Source organism: Oncorhynchus kisutch, linkage group LG18, assembly GCF_002021735.2.
Source record: "Oncorhynchus kisutch isolate 150728-3 linkage group LG18, Okis_V2, whole genome shotgun sequence".
Classification (NCBI taxonomy): Eukaryota; Metazoa; Chordata; class Actinopteri; order Salmoniformes; family Salmonidae; genus Oncorhynchus; species Oncorhynchus kisutch.
Window position 1 is genome coordinate 37,232,425 of NC_034191.2, and position 12,312 is coordinate 37,244,736.

The 12,312-nt window shown below is 44.6% G+C and overlaps 1 protein-coding gene across 2 annotated transcripts; it reads left to right on the forward strand.

Annotated features, from left to right (window-relative positions):
- The first annotated feature begins 5,551 nt into the window (after window positions 1–5,551).
- On the forward strand, window positions 5,552–11,850 carry LOC109908980 (transgelin-like). 2 transcript variants are annotated; one of them, XM_020507809.2, is made up of 6 exons: window positions 5,739–5,878; window positions 9,106–9,143; window positions 10,171–10,365; window positions 10,666–10,837; window positions 11,005–11,107; window positions 11,240–11,850. In XM_020507809.2, exons 2-6 carry the CDS (start codon window positions 9,132–9,134, stop codon window positions 11,376–11,378), a joined length of 621 nt encoding a protein of 206 aa, XP_020363398.1. In that variant the 5' UTR covers window positions 5,739–5,878; window positions 9,106–9,131; the 3' UTR covers window positions 11,379–11,850. The 2 variants fall into 2 exon arrangements, with proteins under 2 accessions (XP_020363399.1, XP_020363398.1); XM_020507810.2 differs by lacking the exon at window positions 9,106–9,143 and having other exon boundaries at window positions 5,552–5,878.
- Window positions 11,851–12,312: the final 462 nt, after the last annotated feature.

Genomic DNA, 12,312 nt, shown 5'->3' on the forward strand with positions numbered 1-12,312 from the left:
AGTAGCCATGCCCTGAGTAAGGTCAGACAGCGTGTCAGCCTCATGGAACCGTCCCTTTCGACCAGAGTGCAGAAGAGGATTGGTAAAGAAATGAACATTTAGACCAGAGAGGCGTGTAGCTGCAGCTCACATCCAAAGTAGTTTGAACTCTGACCGGACAATCTCTGGAACAGCTGATTAGCTGTCCTAAGTAAAGTATCTAGAAAAGCTCATTTAAGTGGGACCATTCTACTACTCTTCTCAAATCACTGTAGTACTCTACTCTCATCACCCAACGGGAACAATCGACACGGCTGGCCAGCCTATTTTCAAAGAGGCAGTTTTAAGAGCGAATGGAAGGGAAATCAACTCTGTAGTTCTGTTTGGGACTACAAGGCGAACAAAGGCATTCACACGTAAATACATTGACGATTTCTTATTCCAAACGGGTGGCGGTTCGTGTGCAACGTATATGATTACTGTGAGAGTAGTTCCAATCAACGAAAAGTAAATAAATAATTAAACCAATTTGTGTAGTACTGGGGTTTTTGCAGATGCAGGAGGTTAAGACTGTTCAGAATGATGACATGACACAAGGTTATGATTAATACCTGGACTGTTCTATGGATGTGATAGGAAAAGACATTTAGCGTTTAATTAGGGAGATGGTAACTCTTGAGCTAACGTAGGCTAATGTGATTAGCATGAGGTTGTAAGTAACAAGAACATTTCCCATGACATAGACATATCTGATATGGGCAGAAACCTTAAATTCCTGTTAATCTAACTGCACTGTCCAATTTACAGTAGCTATTACAGTGAAACAATGCTATTGTTTGAGGAGAGTGCACCGTTATGGACTTGAAAATGTATTATTAAACCAATTAGGCACATTTGGACAGACTTGATACAACATTTTGAACAGAAATGCAATGGTTCAAAGGATGTCAGACAGAAACCAGCTTTGATTGAGTAGGCCCCACTGTAATTTTACAGAAACATAATACACTCACGGTGTACTGTTTAACTGTTGACTCGTTTTCACCACTAGAGGGCACATGAAACCCCAAATACGATATGAAATGGAAAAAGAGCAAAGAGAGATTATGGGGGATATTGGATGACATACTGTACATGTCCTCTGATGTCATTGTGTAACCCTGTTGTCTCTCACTGCTTATCGGAATGTATTATAAACCAGTGAGTGCCTGGATGTAAGCAAACTCCTCCACTCTTGTAAACTCCCTCTAACTTATGACCCTACACACACGTATGCACGCACGCATGCATACACAAATGCCAAACTTCCACACACATGCTCGCACCCACACACATGCACAGGCACACGCACATACACACATCATTTTAATGTCTCAAGAGACTGTGGGGGGTTTTAATAGACATTGCAATTATTCCAGCGGACTGGGATTTAAAGTGAATGAGAAGATGCTGCTTTGGCATGATAATATGGATACGGTTACAGATTTGTCTTGTTTCAATAAATGTATTGATGATTATTAAATGGTAATAGATAAAATACGCATCAGTATGTCGAGTTTACCTGTATTTGCGCGGGAAATTGTGAGGCGGGCACACCGGGACGAAGAAGTAAGCTTGTACAACAGCATTCGTGCTCAAATATAGTCCGTTGCGGCGCTGAGTAAGAGAGTGGAGAGGTCATGCGTCTCATGCTTTTTTTGTGAAGGATCAGAGGTCAATACCACATTTTGAGGTTTTATAGGACTTTTCACAATGCAATAACCAGGAATTTATATGTAACTATCAGTGGCCGTGTGGTTACTTACCACCCTGGAAGATGTGGGGTTCGATCCCTGTTCGAGTCATATCAAAGACTATAAAAATGGGACCTGCTTGGCAATCAACATTAAGGAGATGTATTGGGGGTAAGGCCCTGATACAGACTAACATCCTGTCCAGGAGTTGTACTTGTACATTAAAACTGCCTCACACAGCAAACAGTAGGCTACTGCCCTATGGGCTATTCTTGCACGGACAAAGCTTACTTGTAGGAGGGGCGCTTCATGTCGTGCCAGGCTTTTCTCTTCCTGTTTGGTTTTGCGCCCCCTCTGGTTCGTGTGGTGGAGATCTTCATGGGCTATACTCATCCTTGTAAACGGGTAGTAAGTTGGTGGTCTGTTGCTCTCCCTCTAGTGGTGTGGGGGCTGTGATTTGACCAAGGGGGTGGCGTTATATCCTGCCTGGTTGGCCCTGTCCAGGGGTATCGTAGGATGTGGCCACAGTGTCCTCTGACCCCGTCTCAGTCTCCAGTATCTATGTTGCAATAGTCTATGTGCTGGTGCGCTAGGGTCAGTCTGTCCTATCTGGGGAAATTCTCCTGTTTTATCTGGTGTCCTGCGTGATCTTAAGCATGCTCCCTTCAATTCTCCCATCTCTCTCTCTCTCTCTCTCTCTCTCTCTCTCTCTCTCTCTCTCTCTCTCTCTCTCTCTCTCTCTCTCTCAATTCAATTCAATTCAAGGGGCTTAATTGGCATGGGAAAAAGTATTGCTGCTGTGATTGCACACTGTAGCATTTCAAATGTATTTATCAAATTTAGATTTGTTTTCAAATCCTTTGTGGGTCTGTGTAATCTGAGGGAAATATGTGTCTCTAATTTGGTCATATACCTTTGGCAGGAGGTTAGGAATTGCAGCTCAGATTCCACATAGCCTGTCTTCTCTTGAGAGCAAGGTCTGCCTATGGCAACCTTTCTCAATAGCAAGGCTATGCTATTCTCTTTCCCTCTCCCTCTCCCTCTCCCTCTCCCTCTCCCTCTCCCTCTCCCTCTCCCTCTCCCTCTCCCTCTCCCTCTCCCTCTCCCTCTCCCTCTCCCTCTCCCTCTCTCTCTACTGCAACTGCTGTCTAGATCTCTGAATGCTTGGCTATGAAAAGCCAACTGACATTTACTCCTGAGGTGCCTGGTTCCTCTCTAGGCTTCTTCTTAGGTTCCTGCCTTTCTAGGGAGTTTTTCTTAGCCACTGTGCTTCTACATCTGCATTACTTGCTGTTTGGGGTTTTAGGCTGGGTTTCTGTATAAGCACTTTGTGACATCTGCTGATGTAAAAGCGCTTTATATATAAATACAAAATGTGAATTTGTCCAAAGCTTACTTACATATCTGAAGGCCTTTGTGTTTTACTAAGTCTGGTTACTGAGACTGCTGGTATTTCTTGAACTATTCCACTGATTTTAAAAGATATAGCCTACACATGCCAGGTATGTGTTTCCTAGAAATTCAGGTGCACAGTATCTTTTCATATGAAAAACCACTTGCAGCGGGAAAACAGCAACGAGGGAAAAGTCTAAAGCCTATTCCTAAATGTTTAATAATAATAATTCAAATATAATTTCAGTTTGAGTAGATGCAACAAAAGACCTGATTATTCTATGGTAATAACTGTATAAGGAAGTGCTACTTCCACATGTCCTCAACATGGAATCCCCTGTCTGTGACATCAGCATGCCTGAGAGGGTCAGGGCAGCCCAATGACATCAGTGATACCTTGGTGACACATTGAGACAAAAGCCTTGTTTACACCTTGCTCTAACATGTGAGTTTCTCGATCTGATAAATATGATTCAATCACTATCTGAGCAAGGTTTGTCACGTCTACACATTGCATTTTAAAATGTGTCTCTTATCTGTCTACTGTGTCCATATTGTAACCAGATTAGCTGATGCTTCCGTGTATTCAAATCATTTGATAGATATTCTTTCAAAATAATATGGACTTATTTATTTTTAAGGCAATTACTGATGCCATAAGTCAATAGTTTAAATGGTTTGGCCATCCAGGTACGTTTATGGTTGATTGATTTCCAGATTCCAGACACAATGCGTGTCTGACTACCTCCCGAAGTAGTCAGGAAGATCCGATCACAATCAGATCACAATGTGTCGCTTAATCTTCTACACCACTCAAAAAATGTGGGCACATTCAGAATGTGGACAAAATCAGAACAAAGGGCGCATGTTAGCACCAGGTTTAAACGGGCTAGTGATACCTTGGTGAGATGGGAGGAGACATAGTGAGACAGAAACCCCAACAACTGACTTAATGTAGGATGTGAGGGTGTGAGGCAAAGTGAGTTTACACTACTGGGGGTCTGGCAAGAGAAGGAGTGATGGTAATAAGAAGGGAATGTGTTACTAACTACGACGTCCACACATCCTCTCTTCCCTACCCCCATTTCTCTCTCACCATACATATACACGCACGTTTGCCCAAACACAACTCAGCAGGCCAGTTGACGAGCATCTTGGACATAAAAGGTCTGCTGTGCTCTGATGGTGAGATGACTCTTGTCTTCACTCATTTATCTCTCTCAACCTCAGATTCCCTCTCCTCCTCCTCCTCCTCCTCCCTTTACTACTCGCTCCTCCTCGCACGGCCCTCCCATCTCTGTGGTCACACATTCCCCCTCTCTCCTCTCTCTCGTTCCCTCAGCAAATTTCTGAAGTCAATAACAGACTTTCTGAAATATGAAGGGGGGAAAGAACAGATGTGGTTCTAACATGATGTATTAGGGCCAAATGGACAAAGTCTGTTGTAACAGTCTGTGCCACTATCCACGGGCCTGATATCCTGATGGGCCCTTAACGACACCACCTCTATTCATCACCTCCTCCTCTAGCTCAAGCCTCTCTTTTTCTCAATCTCTCCATCCTTCTCTTTTTCTCTCTTCCCAGGCAGAGCCTCTCTCCCTCTCCCTCTCCCTCTCCCTCTCCCTCTCCCTCTCCCTCTCCCTCTCCCTCTCCCTCTCCCTCTCCCTCTCCCTCTCCCTCTCCCTCTCCCTCTCCCTCTCCCTCTCCCTCTCCCCCTCTCCCTCTCCCTCTCCCTCTCCCTTTCTCTCTCTCTCTCTCTCTCCCTCCCTCTCCCTCTCCCTCTCCCTCTCCACTCTCCACTCTCCACTCTCCACTCTGCTGATGGAGTGGTGTGGGGAAGTATTTGGAGTATTCCTGCTGACCAATCCAGAGCCTCCTGGCAGAGCTCCTCTCGCACTGAACAGGCCTTCCCAAATAAGGATGCACTTTTTTAACGGACAACAAAAAAGAGAAAAAACAAGAAAGAGGGGAGGAGAGAGGGAAAGTTATAGACGAAAGGAGGGAGGGATGGAAGGAGAGTAGACAGAAAGCCCATGCCCTTTTAAGGCGGTGGTTTCCTTTTTACTCTCTCTCTTCCTCTCTCCTTCTTAGCTAAAGTCCTGTTTATAAATGGTGCTAACATGCGCCCTGAGTTCTGATCTTATCCACATTCTGATTGTGCCCGATTTTTAGATACGTGTAGAATAAAAAGCACATTGTGATCTGATAGTGATCAGATCTTCCTGACCACCTCTGGAGGTAGTCAGACACGCATTGTGTATGGATATAAATCATGTGTTAACAGATCTGGATGGTCAAACCATTTAAATCATCCTTATAACGTCCTTTAAAATCATTGACAGGTAGCACCATTGACTTATGGCTTCTGTAAATATGGCTTCCGTAAATACATACAAATAATTTTGAAAGAATATCTGTCAAATAATTTGCATACAGGGAGGCACCAGTTCATTTGGTCACAATGAGGACACAGTGGACGGATAGGAGACACATTTTAAAACAATGTGTGGACGCAACAAACCTTGATCAGATAGTGGTTGGGTCATATTGATGAGATCATGAAACTCACATGTTAGCACAAGGTGTATACGAGGCTGAAGAGAAGTGAAGTCATTTCAGCTTGTCTGGTCCTTTTAAGCCAGCACTTTTCCGAGGGAGGACTTTGCTGGAGCTAGAAGTATACAAACAGTCAGTCACACACACACGGACACACACACACCTCCTGACCCGGCGCTTGTACAGAGGAAAGACTCTTCGCTACAGACTTTAACACAGTGAGTATATCTCTTTACTGACGCTGCTTTTGGGTTCCAGTCTGAAGAACACCGTGCTGAGACGGTAGTCTGTCAGCCCTACGATGGAAGCCTTATCCTGAGTGTACAGAGCCAGAAGACCCATAGGGTTGTCTGTCAGCCTTACGATGGAAGCCTTATCCTGAGTGTACAGAGCCAGAAGACCCATATGGTTGTCTGTCAGCCCTACGATGGAAGCCTTATCCTGAGTGTACAGAGCCAGAAGACCCATAGGGTTGTCTGTCAGCCCTACGATGGAAGCCTTATCCTGAGTGTACAGAGCCAGAAGACCCATAGGGTTGTCTGTCAGCCCTACGATGGAAGCCTTATCCTGAGTGTACAGAGCCAGAAGACCCATATGGTTGTCTGTCAGCCTTACGATGGAAGCCTTATCCTGAGTGTACAGAGCCAGAAGACGCATATGGCTGTCTGTCAGCTATGTCATAGATTTTGAGAAAAAAGTAACATTGTCAGAGCACTGTGTTCTCTAACCATGTTTTCATTGTTTCTCTAATCCTCCATACTGTATGCCTGTCTGTCTCATACTCCATCCTGTGTGTGACTGTGTGTGTGAATAGACACACATAGTAATAACTAATAATCTATGTGGGTTGATGTCTTGGTCAATGGGGTACCGGGTGCTAGAGCATACCTTTTGAGAGGGATGGGATATGTAGTTCTGAGAGGGATGGGATATGTAGTTCTGATATGAGATGGGGTGTTTCTACTGTAGAATAACCATCCGAATCAGTCACAAAGATGTAAAGGCAACAGAGAAATAGTTTGACCAGTTTGGCCCTAGCGAGAGATCTGGGATAGGCAGCTCCTCTTGTAACAGACACAATTGCATAGCTCAGTTTTCACTTACAAATGACTGACTGCCGTACATGGGCTTTGGCTAGGAATTCAATAGCCAACAAAAGTTCACGGCAAACACACTTTCCAAAGACTAAAGACACGCACACACACAGACAAAAGATGCAAACAAGTAACACAGAAACACAGCAGCTGTCATTGATTATATGCGATTAATCAATACGGTTTCTCAGCCTAATGTTTGCTGGGAGTGGACAGAAGTGTTTTTGTGAGACAGAGCGATAACAATGGGAAACTACAGTGGCAGCTTCAGTAGCTGTGGAGTTATCTACAGTACAGTAGGCCTAGCAGTAGCAGGAGTAAAGTCCCAGAGGCTAGCTGACCAGCAGCAGTAGGAGATAAGATTATCTTGAGCTCCGTTTCAGTGGCACTGAGGCACCGCTGGCATTACGTCATGGCTTTAGCCACAGTTCACAGACCACAGCTTTCAAACTGTGCTTCAAGGCGAGACAGCCAGCTGTGTTACCATGGTGAGACAGAAACACTGATGTAAAACAGACATGAAAGGAGCGACGGAAGGTGATGTCATATTTTCATTAGGATAAGTGGACACTGTTTCATACTGTAGTACCAGTAGTTGAGAAGCAACATGTAGTTCAGAGGCTGAATGACAATACTCCAAACACATAGTGTACATGTCTTACCAAATGTAGAACTCACTATAATCAGGTCAAAATAGAAACATAGCTACGTAATTAACACACACACACACACACACACACACAGAGAGAGAGAGAGACAACCCAGACTGAGGCCAACCCACAGGCCAGCCTGACATACTGTTCTGGAGATATAAGGCAGGGCCTGATGCCAAACCCAACAGTACAGTAGGTCCCTGAGCACACATACATACCATAATGGAACCAGGGTCCCGTCCCTTGTGAACTGACATCTCAGACCATCCATATCCCCTCTGTGGAGGGCAGTGACCTGTACTGGCAGTGGCACACAGAAGAAAGGGCCTTTCCACATTGGAGGAACAGCAGTCTTATCTCTGATGGTCAAAATGCTTGTTTATGAAGGATAGGTCAGGACAACTGGAGGGAGAAGTAATGACATAGCTAGCAGCCTGACCTTCCTCACATTCCTCTGTAATGTTTCTGTAATGATGCACTGTGCGAGGGTTTGACTGAGTGTGTTACGGTGAGCTTGGGAGCTTATCGTGGTCTGACTCTGAGGAGGAGGATGTGGGGAATATTAGGCACTTGTCTTGTCTTTGTGGTTATGAGTTCATGGTTAAGGTTCCATGAAACAACTGAGCAGCTTGAAACTCAAAAAAAACAAACTGTCAAGTTTCTGTATTTTGAAGGCTTCATAATCGTGTGACTGGATTGTTGGCAGATAGTGTCTAGAAGGACTGTGCCTTGGTCTACTTCTTTGGATGATGGAGCAGCAGTAATGTGTGACTGGATTGTTGGCAGATAGTGTCTAGAAGGACTGTGCCTTGGTCTACTTCTTTGGATGATGGAGCAGCAGTAATGTGTGACTGGATTGTTGGCAGATAGTGTCTAGAAGGACTGTGCCTTGGTCTACTTCTTTGGATGATGGAGCAGCAGTAATGTGTGACTGGGCCCAGTGCCACAGTCCAGGACTGTGTGTTGAAAACAACGCGGTGACACAACGCGGTGACACAGATACATGCTCTTAATGCCAATGTTCAACACATGACTGCTGGCTCAGAAAACTAGGTTAATGGCAGCTGATCGATACATTTTCTCTTAAGTGTTGTCTGACTTAAACTGATGAGTCAGTATGGGAATGAGGAAGTGGAGGCGCATAACGTGTGTTTTTTGAGCTTATCGTTCAAATTCTAGGCATGGAAGGGTCCACGCTGACCTTGTGGTGGAGTGTGAGTAGTTGGGTGGCGAGAGAGAGATCTGTTTCGGCATCATCTCCAACTGTGAAAATACACACTTAGAAAAAAAGGTGCTATCTGGAATCTAAAGGGGTTCTTCGGCTGTAACTATAGGAGAACCCTTTGAAAAACCCTTTCTGGTTGCAGGTTAAAAACCTTGTGGTTACAAGTAGAACCCTTTTGGGTTCAATGTAGAACGCTTTCCACAGAGAGTTCTACATGGAACCCAAAAAGGTTCTTCCTGGAACCAAAAAGGGTTCTCCTATGGGGACAGCCGAAGAACCCTTATGGAACTATTTTGTGTGGATAAGGGAACTGTCTCCTTATGAGACATAGATGAAGTGTCCAGATCTTACATTACTGTTGCCATTGGCTACCCCATCCAACAGCAATCTGGGGAAGGACCCCGCATGACGTCCAATCAGGATGAAGGTGAATTACAGGTGGTAACATTTAACATTTGACCTTTAACCCCCAGGTACATCGTGGTATCCTGACATCAAGATGGCAAACAAGGTGACAAGAGTGCACTGATATGGGCTTTGCACTTGGCAGCTTGGCCCAAAAGCAACAGTTTTGCAAGCAATGGTGTTGGTGACACCTAGTGTGTTTAAGAGAGAGAGGCAGAGATACAAAAAGAGAGAGAGATTCTGCTGATTCTAGGGCTCCCATTGTACAGCAATTTGGCTCCTGATATTTAGTTATGTAATTAATGCAGAGGGGCTGAACTGGTGTGCATTCGGAGACAATCATCTTTGGGGGGGAGCGGCTCAATTACACGCCTTTATAAATGCATGACATCTATATGTCTGTGTGTAAGTGTAAGTGTAAGTGTTCGCAGGCATATTTGTTTGTGAGTGAATCTGCCATTTGTCCAATGTCTTCATGTGTCCGCATGCGAATCTGCCCACATATCCACAGAGCTGTTGGAAATGGCTTGACTTGCAACTAAGGTAATATCTGTTTCAGCCAAAGGCCAATGGATAAAGGAGTCCCTTCGTATTAGTCATGGTAGCAGATCATAGCACAAGTGACATGCAAATGAGTGTACATACTCACCTCAGGCACAACTGATATGGAAACTCATACATTAGACATAGTCAATGTGACAATGTCATCTGAACCAGGGAATACTTTCACGTCTAATACCAGATCAAGATGATCTCAGACATCATAGAACAGGGAGCCTCAACTAGATTCAGCCGCAGGATGATTTTTCCTTCAGCGGATGGTCAGGGGACCATTTCAAACCTCGCTTACATTTGTTTACAATTACATACTGTATATCTCTCTATTTTGCGTGGGAATGCTTTGAAACAAATGTTCAAAATTCAAACAACTTGGCTGGTGTTATTAGTATTTTCATGTCCAACAATAAACTAATAAAAAAAATCTATACCTTGGGGGGCCAAATAAAATCCACCAGTTGGAGGAACCCTATCACAGAGCAACTCCCTTCACTCACATAAATATCAATATTTCCTCTATTTAATATCTGTTCTACTCCACTCTGTCTCTCCCGCTATCCCTCTCGGTGGGAAAGGGTCCCCAGGTAGGCATGGCCAACAAAGGTCCATCTTATGGCATGAGCCGTGTGGTGCAGGACAAGATTGACAAGAAGTACGACGCTGAGGTGGAGGAGCTTTTGGTGCAGTGGATTGTGGCCCAGTGTGGATCTGGAGTTGGGAAGCCCGAATCTGGCAAACTGGGCTTCCAGGACTGGCTTAAGGACGGATGTGTGAGTACCAACCCTATGCCCCTCAGAATGAATCATACATTTCAACTTAATGGCATTCAGAATTCATATTAGCCATTTATTTGAACCACCTTTATTCAGTCTAAAAATGTGTGTCATCAGCAAAGAGAACGGAGAAACAAACCCTTTGGAAATCAGATTATGATCATAAACCTGTACATTTAAAAACAACAATGTGCCAAGTATCGAACCTTGGGGGACCCCACATGAGTATATGACGGTACAGATGGTTCTTTTCTGCCAACATACTCTTACTCTTGTCTTTATGTTCCTATTCCCCAGGTCCTGAGTGAGCTCATTAACAGCCTGCATAAGGACAACAAGCCCATCAAGAAGATAGCCAGCTCAAGCATGGCCTTCAAACAGATGGAGCAGATCTCACAGTTCCTAACCGCTGCCGAGAGCTTCGGTGTCATCAAGACCGACATGTTCCAGACCGTGGACCTCTGGGAAGGTTCGCAAAGCATGTCCATCTCATCAAACAGTCACAACAATGACAACACAGGGCATTACATATGCCACAGATAACAGCGGTTGTGGTGTGGGGAACATACAACGGTGTGGTGTACTGTAGCTACGGTGTGGGGACTTAAAGACCCTGCTGTGATTTTGTGGTGACAGGGAAGGATTTGGCTGCAGTCCAGAGGACACTGATGTCCCTCGGCAGCGTGGCTGTCACCAAGGATGACGGCAATTACCGCGGCGACCCCAACTGGTTCTTCAAGTGAGTTTAGAAAAATGTGAAGAGTGATGGTGTTGCTGGTGTATTCAGTCAGTGCTGGAGCTGTTTAGAGCTGGGGTGTGTATTGTGCTGTGCCAGTGTGTGTTTGAGTTCATTGTTCATGTACCCTTGCAGGAAAGCCCAGGAGAACCGGAGGGAGTTCACAGACGACCAGTTGAAGGCGGGGAAGGGTGTGATTGGCCTGCAGATGGGCTCCAACAAAGGGGCGAGCCAGACTGGCATGTCGTACGGGGCCACCCGACAGATCCAATAATAACAACCAAACCACTGACCCTTGTCCTTTCCCCTCCCTTCTCCACCACACCCTGCACTGCCCTCTCAACCCCCCTTCGCCCTCTCACTGCAGCTACGACAGGCCCCATAGATGAAGTCTTAATGCCTCAAATCAACTTTATCCCAGTGTAGTAGGAACAGTCTCACTAGTATCACACAACACTATGACCAGCCCAATATTACAACCCAAATCTACACTGCAAATACCATATGTGAAATGTGAGTCTTAAGGTGAAAGGGGCAACATGCATATACAGCTGTCAATCACTCATCGTCAAACGCAATTCTCATGTTTACATGAGACTGATATCTGAATCATAGAGAAGGCACTGAAGCGACCACACTACGCCTTCTTAGTACAAGGACATTCTATCCAAATGTAGAAACATTGAGAGATTGCTTGAGAGGTCGTTTGAAAAATGCCAAATAAAAGGAAATGAGGTTGAAGTTCATTGCGTCTCCAGTGTTATGGATGAGTTTTTCAAGTTAACATTGCTATACTGTATGTACCAATCCCTGCCAACTGCTATGACCGCTAACAGACCCATATTTTTTGTAGTCTTATTAGCTCCATTTGTCCTAGGCCTCCCACAGCGAAAAAGCAGAAATTGACTACTTTCCTTCATCTGCTTGCTCTGCACTCATATTTAGCCTCACATTGAAGTGTTTATCCCGTGTATTTTCAGGACAACCAGGGCTACAATGACATAAACAGTGGCACTCATGAGTTTTATTGACAAATGTCAATATACAAATAAGGTCCGCTAAGCAAAAACCTGATTTGTTTTATAAGAATCCTGTAAGTACAGCAATTGTTTGCTCAGTGGAAAATGAATATCCAATTAGTCAGTGACAACTGTGTGGAGTTGAGTTTGACAGCAACCATGTGAGCTTATTACAGTATTATAGACACA

Excerpts from the sequence above, each read along its gene's own strand:
- LOC109908980 (XM_020507809.2), top strand. Across the intron at positions 10,366-10,665 it reads ACTGGCTTAAGGACGGATGT|GTCCTGAGTGAGCTCATTAA; the intron begins GTGAGTACCAAC and ends CCTATTCCCCAG. Across the intron at positions 10,838-11,004 it reads GACCGTGGACCTCTGGGAAG|GGAAGGATTTGGCTGCAGTC; the intron begins GTTCGCAAAGCA and ends TTGTGGTGACAG.